The sequence below is a fragment of the Natator depressus genome, chromosome 4 (genome assembly GCF_965152275.1).
Source record: "Natator depressus isolate rNatDep1 chromosome 4, rNatDep2.hap1, whole genome shotgun sequence".
Taxonomy (NCBI): Eukaryota; Metazoa; Chordata; order Testudines; family Cheloniidae; genus Natator; species Natator depressus.
Genome location: NC_134237.1, coordinates 125,669,212 through 125,682,295, shown reverse-complemented (window position 1 = coordinate 125,682,295; position 13,084 = coordinate 125,669,212). Strand labels below are relative to the sequence as shown.

The window sequence follows — 13,084 nt, the reverse complement described above, 5'->3', positions numbered from 1 at the left end:
TCTATATTCATGTTCTGTAGGCTTTAGGTTTTTCCTTACCTGTGCTTATTCCTTTGTACTTTTTTCTACAGCACAACCACACTGGTATTTTTATTTATTTTTAAAATCTGAATGTGTTTCTCTTCCAATGGCATGCATATTACTGAGACATGCAGTCATTTATTATGTGTCTTTTTCCAACTATTCTCTTTCTCTCTGTTCCTCCCAGGGCTTTCATCTACTCAATTTCACTCCACACTTTCTATATCTTTTCTACACTTGTTCTGCTGAAATCCAATGTCTGCTCAATACCCTAATGTTGACTTCATTTTAATCTTACTACAAATCACGTGCAAAAGGTTAAAGTGACAACAGCTTCAATATAAATCAATGCTCTCTAACTTTGATATCACAACCGTCCTGTTCCAGAGCCTTTCCTGTGCACATTTGTGTGTGGGCTATTGCAGAACTTTTAATATATGGCTACCTCTTCCTCTGTAGAGCTAACTGATTCATATCCCATACCCCTGACCTAAGAACGACTCCCACCACCAATGCTGCCTCACTGATTGGCCATCCTAGAAATGCAAGGTGGTTTGCACATCCTATCCCAGAGATCAAGAATGTAACTCTTGTGCAAAAAATCCAACCTTCATTAATTTATGGCACTAGAATCCCTGCCAGCAAAGTTTCCTGAATTGTACAGCAATGTGTTGGCACTCAACCACAGTGCAAGTGAAATAGATAGGTCTTAACGTCTGCAGAGCACTCAATCTGAACTGCACAGAGAGAAAAAAATGACCAAATTCTAAAGAACTGACAATAGTGATTAGTGAAACATTTTCCAGCACACAGAATGCCACCTTTTATTTTGGACTCTATGGGATTCAAATCGAAACCAAGTTGCCCAAACTTCTCCCTATTTTATTAAAAACAACAGAGAGTCCGGGGGCACCTCAAAGACTAACAGATTTATATGGGCATAAGCTTTCGTGGTTAAAAAACCACTTCTTCAGATGCATGGAGTGAAAATTACAGAGCAGGTCTAATTTTCACTCCATGCATCTGAAGAAGTGTTTTTTTAACCACGAAAGCTTATGCCCAAATAAATCTGTTAGTCTTTGAGGTGCCACCGCACTCCTTGTTGTTTTTATGGATACATACTAACACGGCTACCCCCTGATACTTATTGTATTAGTATTTTGTATTGAAGACTTAACTGTTTATATAGGAAAAATCTGTAAACATTTATATGGTTTGCTGTGATACCGGAGTTATTAGGAACTCAGAGTTGAAGTGATTTTTTATCCTTGAAAATTACCCCTTCAGATGTTGAAATGCAAGATGCATTTAAATACAAACTTGGATGAATTTTGGAAGGTAGACAGAAGCCAAGAGAGAATAGAACAAAAGAAACAGCACCAATGATGGTGAGTGTCAGGTGACATGTAAGAAAGTCTACAAAAGGGTGCCTTCAGACCTAAAGCAAAAGCCATGGAAAAGGTCAGTAGACACACCTCCAGCAAGAAAAAGAGGGTGAGATTTTGGTCACAGGGGTACACTAAATCATTTGGAAAAATAATTAGGACTGTCAATTAACGGCAGTTAACTCAACCGATTAACTCAAAACAAATTAATTCAATTAAAAAATTAATCGCAACTAATTTTTTTAATTGACCACCCTGAAAATAATTACGTCCTGTCTCGTCACTTTTGTTTATCACTGCAAAGTACCAAAACAATTAGTAGCGGTGGGTACAGAGTTGGTGGGTATCTGCTGGTCTATTTACCTCTTCAAGCTGGGGGTTGGGGGGGGGATAAAAAAACCCAGTTTGGCCCATCTCAACGTCTAATACTCCAACAAAGAGAAGAATCAATATATGTGTTTAATCAAGAAAACGTTCAGTGAAGGAACAAGTACGAAAAGTTAGTACCTGTGATAGCCCTACGGATCTCTCGTGCTGCTTCTTCCCGCATCTCAATTGAAGCTTGTTCACTGTACCAGGCTGCATGTGGGGTGCAGATCAGGTTTGGTGCATCCTTCAATGGACCCTGACTAAAGCTAAATGAAATTTTAAAACAAGATCAAATGACAAAAAAAAATACGTTGGGAGGGGGGATGGGGAATGAAGGGATTTTTGCATATCTTTAGAATTAACAGCTACAACCACAGGATGAACTGTACCAATATTTTTGGGTGGATTTGTTTTTAAATTTTACAGTTAATTTGATGTATTTCTAGTTGTGTAAATAAGTAACAATTACTCTCCTTGGACTCAAGGGGTGGAATAAAAGAGAAAGCAGCACTAGATTCTGTCCAGTGCACCTATTTCTAATCACTGCCACTCACAGTCAGATCGAGAAAATGATACGGTGAGCCCAACCCCAACATCTGTTCAAGAAACGACTCCATTTGGGTCCATTATGACAAAATTTATCATCATTTTTACACCCCTAACAAAGCTTTGTTTCTTTAAAGAGACACTGTTAGCTTGAAATCTAGTCAATTAAAAAAAAAAAAAGGAGTTAAAATTAGTTCCAGGTAATACACTTGCCTGCATCCCCCTGACAATTTTTCCTATTTCACATTTTCCTGTTTTTAATTGGTTTCTCTTTCCTGTTGCAGTGTGAAAAACCCACCTAACAATACCAGAGATGGACTAACTGACCGACTGACTATCCAGGGGAAGCAATGAAACCAACTATACACAAAGTGCTGTCAAATGTACAAACTAAAACTGAGAAAATAGTGACACTTTCCCCCTCCAATTTCTTTCATTTATAATAATCTTGAAGTGTTACTTGCAAGAAGAGGAGAGAAAATATTTTTAGACAGAAGTCTGCTCTCAGAGTTGGCAGCAATTCTTAAAGTGACAGACTTCATCTCTAGTTTAAAATACCTGCCTAAACTTTCTCCAATACAATATTTGCACAACAACGGTTAGTCTCTATGGACTAAATGCTGTCCTCAGACAACACACACTGAAGCCTAAGGAAACTATGACCCTGATCTTGCACTTAAATCTGCGTTGATGGACCCTTGACCTACAGGGACTCCCCACTCTAGTCAATGGGACTTCTTGTGGGTGCAAGGATTTGCTTGTGCAGATCTGATGGCAGGAGTGGGGATATCTGAAAGCAGAATTTTGCCCCCTGGACATTAGACTGTGGTTTTGCTCACAGTATTGCTCTGTTGTAATGGTTACACTTAGAAGTAAACAAATGCAGGGCCAGAATAAGGATTTTTTTTTTTGATGTGGCATCCTGTATACTACAGATGCAAAAACTCTACAGGGAAGGACCCTTTTTATCACTATTTTTAAAAGGGTTATCTCAGATGATCTCTCAGACATCTGATGAGCGGAAAATCACGAAACAGATGTCTCTATAACCGATCCTCAATTCCTGAATCTGTTCCTCTTCAAGTTATGAGGATTGTAGCAGTTTAAACCATCTAATAAGAAATGCAGGCTTCTTCCTGCCCACACCCAGCAACTGCATGATTGTCAGTTCCTAGGTTTAATCCATTGCAAACCACTCCCAAACTCAGAGGTCAGGCTCAGGACTCATGGAAAGACTGTAATGGTGTTTTCTGTGTTTAAATCATACCACTAAAGCTACTAACTGGAGACACTGGTACATTTGTGGCTGCAACTGTGGACTACCTGATGGTATTCAGCAAACTAAATATAGTGTCACCAGCTCTGCTAATGGCATCAAAAATATCTGGACTCTGGTCATCTTTCTCAATTCCACAAACTTGCCTGCTTATAATTCTCAGGTACCCAGTAGAGAGAATCTGGGTGATGGATACGGAATCTATGCAATGAGGTGTCAGGGTCACACCCATACAGCTTCATAAAAGGATATAGTTTTTCCCAAAAAATCTCAACTCCCCCCACCTTACTGAAAAGTACTTATACCACCACTAACTTTCCTCTGGCAGGGAGAGCTGGCCAGGGCTTCCCCCTATGAATGACAGGAGAGGAGTGTGTTCTTTTCCAGGCCATGAGGCACAAAGCCATGCCCAGCATTTGAACCTGGGTTCTTGGGCAGGGCAGTGCACTTCACTACTGAATTACCCCCATGACATTTTTTTAAATCTTGTATTTAACCTTTTTTTCTGCTCCCTCCTGACTGTGTACACAAGCTCCATCTGCATTTGCATTAATCCAGAGCTGCACAGATGCATATTGCTTTACTAAGGAGGATTCAACTACTAGGTGGAAGGAACGCTTCTTTGCTTCATTGCTGTTGGATGCATCATGCACTAATACTTAAAAATAAGAAAGTGAACAAAATATAAAAAAAGAAAAAAGAAAAAAAAAAAGGAAAGCACCTGAATGGTTCTGACTCATGTACATCTAAGGCTGCCCCTCGTATCCTTCCTTCCTTCAGGGCCTGTGCAAGTGCTTTTTCGTCTACTAACCCACCTCGAGCTGTGTTGACCAGGAAAGCCCCTTGTCTCATCTAGGGAAAGTTAAAAACAAGGATGATGAAATAAAAATAAATGAAATAAAATCGTTGTGGCATTATTATTTACTCAAAGGAAGCATCCATTACAACAAAGGCTATTCAATTGGATTAACCTATCACCAGTTGTCTTCCCTTTTGGAAAGTACCACAAAATTTGATGCTTCAAATGTAAAACAATATTTCACAGCACTTATAACGTTTTGTTTCTTATAAGTAGGGTGTCTTGTAACAGAACCAATGCTTTACATACTGTGCAGTACACGATCAGAAGAGGTAAACATGCATATGAAGCTGACAGATTATTGTTATTTTTTTTATTTCACTGTGAAATTGTATGAGACGGAAGCTATTGCACATTGCTAACCAAAATCACATTGTGGTTTTTAAACTTTAATGCAAATGAAACGCTAAATGGATCTTTTAGAAAACTCAATGATTTTGTATCTTCCAAGACCTTTTGCTTTAGTTAACAAGATGTAGAAGATTTATACTTTATTTACTGCTGATACTTAAACTCACTTCCCCCTCCTCATGAGACTTTTCAAATCAAGACCCAGGAAATTCTCATTTTATTCAATTAGAAGGCATTGGAATGGTATTGGCTGGGAATATTGTGAGCTTTGGCAAGAGTCTGTGCACTGCGTTGCTCAGATTAGCATTATAGTCCTCCACACTCAGCTTCAGCTACAAGACTTCATGCCATAATGTAATCGCAACATGAACACAAAATGGAGATTTAAATTAGAAAAATGATAGTCTAGAATGAAGGTGGGAATAAAGACTTCAGGGTCTCACGTCAATCAGCACCAGTACTTAAGCATCCATAGCATGTTTCCCATACATAGGCCCCGACCCTGCAAACATTACTCCTGGGGGAATTCTGTGCCAAAATGTTAAAAATTCTGCACCAAAACATTTAAAATTCTGCGCATATTTTAAATTCTGTAAAATGCTGCATGTTTTATTTGTCAAAATACGCAATATAATCATGCTGGTTTCAATTATTTTGGTAATTTATTTAAACTAAAATACAATGGATGGAGAATGGGAGTGGGGAGCATTAGAGGAAATCTCCAAATCCCCTCTGATAGTAATGTAGCTAGGTTTGACCCTTTATTTCTAGTTATTAGTCAACAAATATATGCAGCCATATGCTCAGTGTTACATCATAGGCAACTGAAGAGCAAGTGAGGGCTGAGGAATCAAACTAACAATTTATATTGGCTACTGACCATCTCCAAAAACGTCAGCAGCAAACAGTTCATGAAGCACATTTTGATCAGAAATTTTTTTAGTCCAAAAATTTAGACCAGTTCTAATCACTAAAGCACCATAAGCATTTATGAGGCCATACTGTCCTTTACACCACTCTGGCAATGTAAAGGAGCCTTAAAACATTTACACCTGTTTTGTACTCCTGGGGGGAATTCACTAAGAACAGTGGGAACAATTCACTAAGCATTCTGCTCTGCCTGAGGGGGACAGAGCTTGCACCACAACTACCTCCTCAGAACCCCCCCAAAACCCTGCCCTTCCACACTGAGCATGTTACAATAGCAAGCGAGAGGGACAGAGTGTCTCTTTCTCTCTCACATGCATGACTGCCCAGCCCTGCCAGGCTTCCCACCCCGGCAGTGATTTATGTCTCTACCGGCTGCTCCAGGTGCCAGAACTGACCTGCCTGCACTGACCAAGAGCGGTGCATGACCGCTCTTGCGGCTTCCCTTTGTTTCCCCATCAGAAGTCATTTTTCTGTGCGAAGCAAAGAAATCTGCATGGCACATGAATTCTGCGCGTGCGAAGTGACACAGAATTCCCTCCAGGAGTAATACGTTCCTATGCATCAAACTGAGCATCTGTAGAAGTGTTTGCAGGATAGGGGTCATAAATAAAGATGGGTGCCCAAGTCCCCATCTTGACCTGATCCCATCATCTCAAAAACAACAACACGATTTTTGAATAGTGAATGAACTTTAACAACTTATTCTAAATGGGAAAAGGATTTTTACAGGATCATCAGTCGCTCTTTTGCAACTAACACCTCGGCTAGAAATGCCAAACTGATGCACAGTAGGAGTATTTAAAGGAAAAAGTGCAAGGAAAGGAATCTCCTCAAAGTCGTTTGGTAGGATGGTTGGAAACAAAACAACTAAGATTTACACATATCTGATAAGATCATAACAGAATTCATGTACTATATTGGCCAACCCACTCGCTCTAACCATGGTCTGACCCCTCTCACCTGCAGACCTTTAGCCCTGCCGGGGGACATCTATGGATTCCAGGGAAGCATACGTGTGCACTGCCCGATTCAGCACTCACATAAGTGACAGGACGTATTGGCCTTAAGTATCGTGTAGAACATTTATATATCCTCTAAAGAGCTTGGAAATTTTAATCATAGTGGATACTGCTCAAATCCGTTTTCCATCCACAAAAAGTCTGCCTTGACTTTTCGTCTCCAGTGCTATTTATACAGCTGTAAAGCTAGTAGTAGGATAAATCAAAACCAAACAGAATGTGGATGTATAACTGTATTCTAGAGGGAGTGAGCTACGTGAGTCACAGTCAACTGCAACGGTAGTTGCATATTAGGAATGACTCTTTTCTACTATTCTAAATTAATCCTGTGTAACTGCTATTATTATACAAGAGATATTGCAATAAATAAAATGTCTCCTTTACGAATTTGTAATGTGATGAACAGGTAAAGATGATTTCTGCTTCAGAAAAAGAGCAGTGAGCACTCATTGCCCTGGACTCAGTTTACTTGAGCTACATAGGAGATGGAAGGCCAAATGTGCTGGCTGGGCAATACACCAAATAATTTAGAGGATAAGTCAGCCTAACAAGGAAAGAGAGGCTCCTTCCTAAACTTTTCAAAGAGGTTCAAGGACATTCAATTTAAAAGATCCATTAACAAGCAGTTCAGGTTGTGACCTTCCCCTTTGTGTATATATAAATGAGACCTTTTCATTACATTAACACATAACACTGGATAATGTGGCATATTTTATCGTTGAAGACATATAGACCAACTATGGCATATGTAGGTATAAAAATAATGGCTAATTTGATAATTTATATACATAAAAATTAAGCCAACTAGATAATTATGGAATATACCATTAGATTATAAACCATTAGAAGACACTGAAGGGTTAACCCTTTTTCATAAATTAAGCAAAGAATTTATATTTTGCAATTTATTTGAGCATAAGCTTTCGTGAGCTACAGATCACTTCATCGGATGCATTCAGTGGAAAATACAGTGAGGAGATTTATATACACACAGAACATGAAAAAATGGGTGTTATCATACACACTGTAAGGAGAGTGATTACTTAAGATGAGCTATTACCAGCAGGAGAGTTGGGGGGGGGGGGGGAGAGAAAACCTTTTGTAGTGATAATCAAGGTGGGCCATTTCCAGCAGGTAACAGGAACGTCCAGCTATCTTCGAGACACCACTGACTTCCTGAGGAAACTACAATCCATCGCTGATCTTCCTGAAAACACCATCCTGGCCACTATGGATGTAGAAGCCCTCTATACCAACATTCCACACAAAGATGGACTACAAGCCATCAGGAACAGTATCCCCGATAATGTCACGGCTAACCTGGTGGCTGAACTTTGTGACTTTGTCCTCACCCATAACTATTTCACATTTGGGGACAACGTATACCTTTAAATCAGCGGCACTGCTATGGGTACCCGCATGGCCCCACAATATGCCAACATTTTTATGGCTGACTTAGAACAACGCTTCCTCAGCTCTCGTCCCCTAATGCCCCTACTGTATTTGCGCTATATTGATGACATCTTCATCATCTGGACCCATGGAAAAGAAGCCCTTGATGAATTCCACCATGATTTCAACAATTTCCATCCCACCATCAACCTCAGCCTGGACCAGTCCACACAAGAGATCCACTTCCTTGACACTACGGTGCTAATAAGCGATGGTCACATAAACACCACCCTATACCGGAAACCTACTGACCGCTATTCCTACCTACATGCCTCCAGCTTTCACCCAGACCACACCACACGATCCATCGTCTACAGCCAAGCTCTACGATACAACCGCATTTGCTCCAACCTCTCAGACAAACACCTACAAGATCTCTATCAAGCATTCTTACAATACCCACCTGCTGAGGTGAACAAACAAATTGACAGAGCCAGAAGAGTACCCAGAAGTCACCTACTACAGGACAGGCCCAACAAAGAAAATAACAGAACGCCACTAGCCATCACCTTCAGCCCCCAACTAAAACCTCTCCAACACATCATCAAGGATCTACAACCTATCCTGAAGGATGACCCATCGCTCTCACAAATCTTGGGAGACAGGCCAGTCCTTGCCTACAGACAGCCCCCCAACCTGAAGCAAATACTCACCAGCAACCACACACCACACAACAGAACCACTAACCCAGGAACCTATCCTTGCAACAAAGCCCGTTGCCAACTGTGTCCACATATCTATTCAGGGGACACCATCCTAGGGCCTAATCACATCAGCCACGCTATCAGAGGCTCGTTCACCTGCACATCCACCAATGTGATATATGCCATCATGTGCCAGCAATGCCCCTCTGCCATGTACATTGGTCAAACTGGACAGTCTCTACGTAAAAGAATAAACAGACACAAATCAGATGTCAAGAATTGTAACATTCATAAACCAGTCGGAGAACACTTCAATCTCTCTGGTCACTCGATGACAGACCTAAAGGTCGCAATATTACAACAAAAAGACTTCAAAAACAGACTCCAACGAGAGACTACTGAATTGGAATTAATTTGCAAACTGGATACAATTAACTTAGGCTTGAATAGAGACTGGGAGTGGATGTGTCATTACACAAAGTAAAAGTATTTCCCCATGTTTATTTCCCCCCCCCCCACCGTTCCTCAGACGTTCCTGTTAACTGCTGGAAATGGCCCACCTTGATTATCACTACAAAAGGTTCCCCCCCCCGCGCTCTCCTGCTCGTAATAGCTCATCTTAAGTGATCACTCTCCTTATCCTCTCCTTACAGTGTGTATGATAACACCCATTTTTTCATGTTCTGTGTGTATATACATCTCCTCACTGTATTTTCCACTGAATGCATCCGATGAAGTGAGCTGTAGCTCACGAAAGCTTATGCTCAAATAAATTGGTTAGTCTCTAAGGTGCCACTAGTACTCCTTTTCTTTTTGCAAATACAGACTAACACGGCTGCTACTCTGAAATTTATATTTTGTCACAATAAAACCAGCTAGTAGCATTGTAACTATGCCCTGGTCTATACTGGGGGGAGGGGGAGGTGAAATCGATCTAAGTTATGCAACTTCAGCTACGTGAATAACGTAGCTGAAGTCGAAATACTTAGACCTACTCACTGCGGTGTCCTCACTATGGTGAGTCAACTGCTGCCGCTCTCCCGTTGACTCTGCCTGTGCCTCTCGCGGCGGCGGAGTACAGAAGTCACTGGGAGAGCGTTCAGGGGTTGATTTATTATGTCTAGACTAGACATGATAAATCAATCCCCCCTGAATCGATGGCTGCCCGCTGACCTGGCGGGTAGTATAGACATACCCTATGTAAATATTAATAGTATCTCCAAATAATTATACTAATGACATTATTTTAAACAGTCATCAAATGTTAATGAAAATATAATAAAAATGGATGAATAACATGTTGTAGCCATGTTAGTGGATATTAGAAAGACAAAGTGGGTGAGGTAATATCTTTTATTGGACCAACTTCTGTTGGAGAGAGACAAGCTTTCGAGCTCACACAAAGCTCTTATTCAGATCTATGAAAAGCTCATCATGAGAGTGTGGGATGGGCGTCCAGTGCAGGTACTCTACAAGCTCGAAAGCCTGTCTGTCTCTCACCAACTGAAGTTGGTCCAATAAAAAAGATATTACCTCACTCACCTTGCCGCTGAAGAACATATTGTCTAAAATATGATAGGGACTGGAGCTCCTGTGAATTTGCTATATGAATAACAGCTACATTTAATATAAATATTATATAAAGTGAATTTTATATGTTATTACGAATATTTTGTTTTTCAATTTAACTAATACTTTCATGAATTTATACCATATCAGATGTTAAAGCAAAGACTGTATAACATAATGTATTCATACTCTTTATCCAAACTTCCATTTTATTTGAAGTAACGCATATCTAATATTTTATTACAATTTCTATTTTCTCAGTATAGAGTAATAAGTAAGAATATAAATGCATTTGACAAAATGCCATTTAAACGACATACTTTCTTATTTAATTTTAATGTGCAGATATCATTCAGCTTTAATTTTTGCTTATGTCTTTTGTTTCTGTACACAGCAGACCAGGCAGGTTTTCAAAGTACATACAACTTCTATATCTCAACACTAATAAGTCCTATTTACAAAATACGTATGTTGGACACAATCTCACAATTCACTGGAATGCTAGAGCACTGCTGAGCCTATGTGAAGTCCAAGTGATTTCAGTGGAGCTCCATGTGGGTGCAGGGGTTTGCCTCCACAGTGCTTCTTAACACACTGAGACTTTTCTGCTCAGTATTATATGATAACGTAATGAAAGAGTAATCATAATGTACATGAGTGTAGTATAAGAACCTATACTGAACAGAACAAAAGTCTAGAACAAAGACGTGACAGAGGACAGCTTGCTCCCTTCACACTGCATTTCCTAGCTTTTGAGAGAGTTTTAAACTCAGATGATCTTGTACTTGGATTTTTCTACATACAGCCAATTGTCCAATTAAAGTATCCATTATTACATCTCATTAACATGAAGGCATGATCGATCCTATGAGATTTCGAGCATCCTCAACTCATACTGAAATCCCAGTGAAGTCCATGGGCATAGCAGGTATTGGGTATTTCTCAGAAGCCGACCAATCATCATTTTAATTCAGTAGAGATATCTTTCATAGAACTTTTGTGTGGTATCAAATAAATTAATACAATAAACGTATATAGAGCATCAACAATGCAAAATGAACATACATGATTTCTTCGTTCAATTTACCATTTTTACTTATATAATTGCCACACTCATACATTTAAAAAAGCTACACCTTTTAATATACATTATATAGACACACCAAGGTTTGAGGCAGCAAATAAATACTGAATGCAAAAACCAAAATGTTTACCTTCTGAATTTCTCCAAAAAGGAACAATTGCTGCAGTTCTACACTTGGATATGTTTTAAGTATTTAGTAATTTTAGAATGCTTCATCTCAAGACCAAATCCATTTTATATATTATTTTCCCCAAATAACCTACTACTGTAGTGTGAGCAATTATCAGGGAAACATTCTGCAACCATTAGGAATTAACACAAGAGGTCGCCAGTTAGTCATGATCCTTAAGTTAGGGATACAGAAACTCAAACTGTAATTGAAGTATAAAAGTGAAGTGCAACTTTTGTCACTAATATAAAGAGGATGTATGTACCTGAAGATACAACAGAAGTGCTTTTAAGTAAATGTCAATGAATCAAGCAACTACATCTGAACAGTGTTCAGCATGACACACTATTTCAACAAAAGAGAAATTAGCAAGTAAAATGAATAAAAAATAACACTGTATAAGATATCATCTATTTCTTAACCAGTTATTAACCTGCTTAACAAATAGTGAAATAGCAGATGGAAGAGAAAATTAATACAGATCTGAATTTGCATGTTTACACACAGAAACTCTACAGTTTGCAGAAAGTCAGTAATTATAAAACTACACCCAGCCTGTAGGGTACGTTTGGATGGTTACCTGTTTAATGGTGAAGTCATTAATAAGATGATGATTGTGTTCATTCAAGTTGCAGTGCAGGGTTACACAGTCACTGTGAAATAGCAGGTCCTGTAAAGTGCTCACCCGCTGCAGTCCAAGAGCACGTTCAATGCCATCTGAGAGGTATGGGTCATAAAAAAGAACACTAAAGCCAAAGGCCTTTGCACGTAGTGCAACTGCTTGCCCAACCCGTCCTAGAATGACACAGACATACAAACAAGAGAGAATGTTTTTGGTAGAAAGTGGCATATTTGTATAATTATTGTTACAAAACATGTACGTGGTGCTGTAAACTTACATGGGATTTTACAGTACATAGGAAAGAGACATCCCATGTCCCATTAGAAATTCTCATTACATAGCTTTATATTTAAGGGTTGGTTTATGCCATCCCTGACCAAAACAAAGCAACAAGACTGCTCCATAAAATATAAACAAAATGGCAAGCTGTAATGCCACAAGGTGGAATGTATGAGACCTATGGTAACCTGGGTCTGCTTAACAGGTGGCACTATTTGCTGGACGTGCTGACGACAAATCACTGATGTTCCGGACTGTTCCCTGCAGTGTAGTTGTTGCCACGCCAGTCCCAGGTATATGAGAGAGACAAGGGGGGTGAGGTAATACCTGAAGAAGAGCTCTATGTAGCTCAAAACCTTCTCTCTCTCACCAACGGAAGATGGTCCAATAAAAGATATTACCTCACCCACCTTATCCCTGCAAAGTACTCATTTCTCCCCATGTCTGCACAGTCAGCTCGAATAAAAAGTTAAGTGAATGTTTGCTATTTCAGTTAATACGAAATAATT

General features: G+C 39.5%; 1 protein-coding gene across 12 annotated transcripts in view; it reads right to left on the bottom strand.

Annotated features, from left to right (window-relative positions):
- Nucleotides 1-13,084, bottom strand: part of CTBP1 (C-terminal binding protein 1) — a 358,365-nt gene that overhangs the window by 8,891 nt on the left and 336,390 nt on the right. For all 12 annotated transcript variants that reach the window (XM_074951849.1, XM_074951852.1, XM_074951848.1 and 9 more), the window contains 3 exons: nucleotides 12,255-12,469; nucleotides 4,319-4,449; nucleotides 1,914-2,041 (listed from right to left, as the gene is read on the bottom strand). In XM_074951849.1, the coding sequence (XP_074807950.1) occupies nucleotides 1,914-2,041; nucleotides 4,319-4,449; nucleotides 12,255-12,469 (474 nt within the window). The remainder of the gene's footprint in view (nucleotides 1-1,913; nucleotides 2,042-4,318; nucleotides 4,450-12,254; nucleotides 12,470-13,084) is intronic.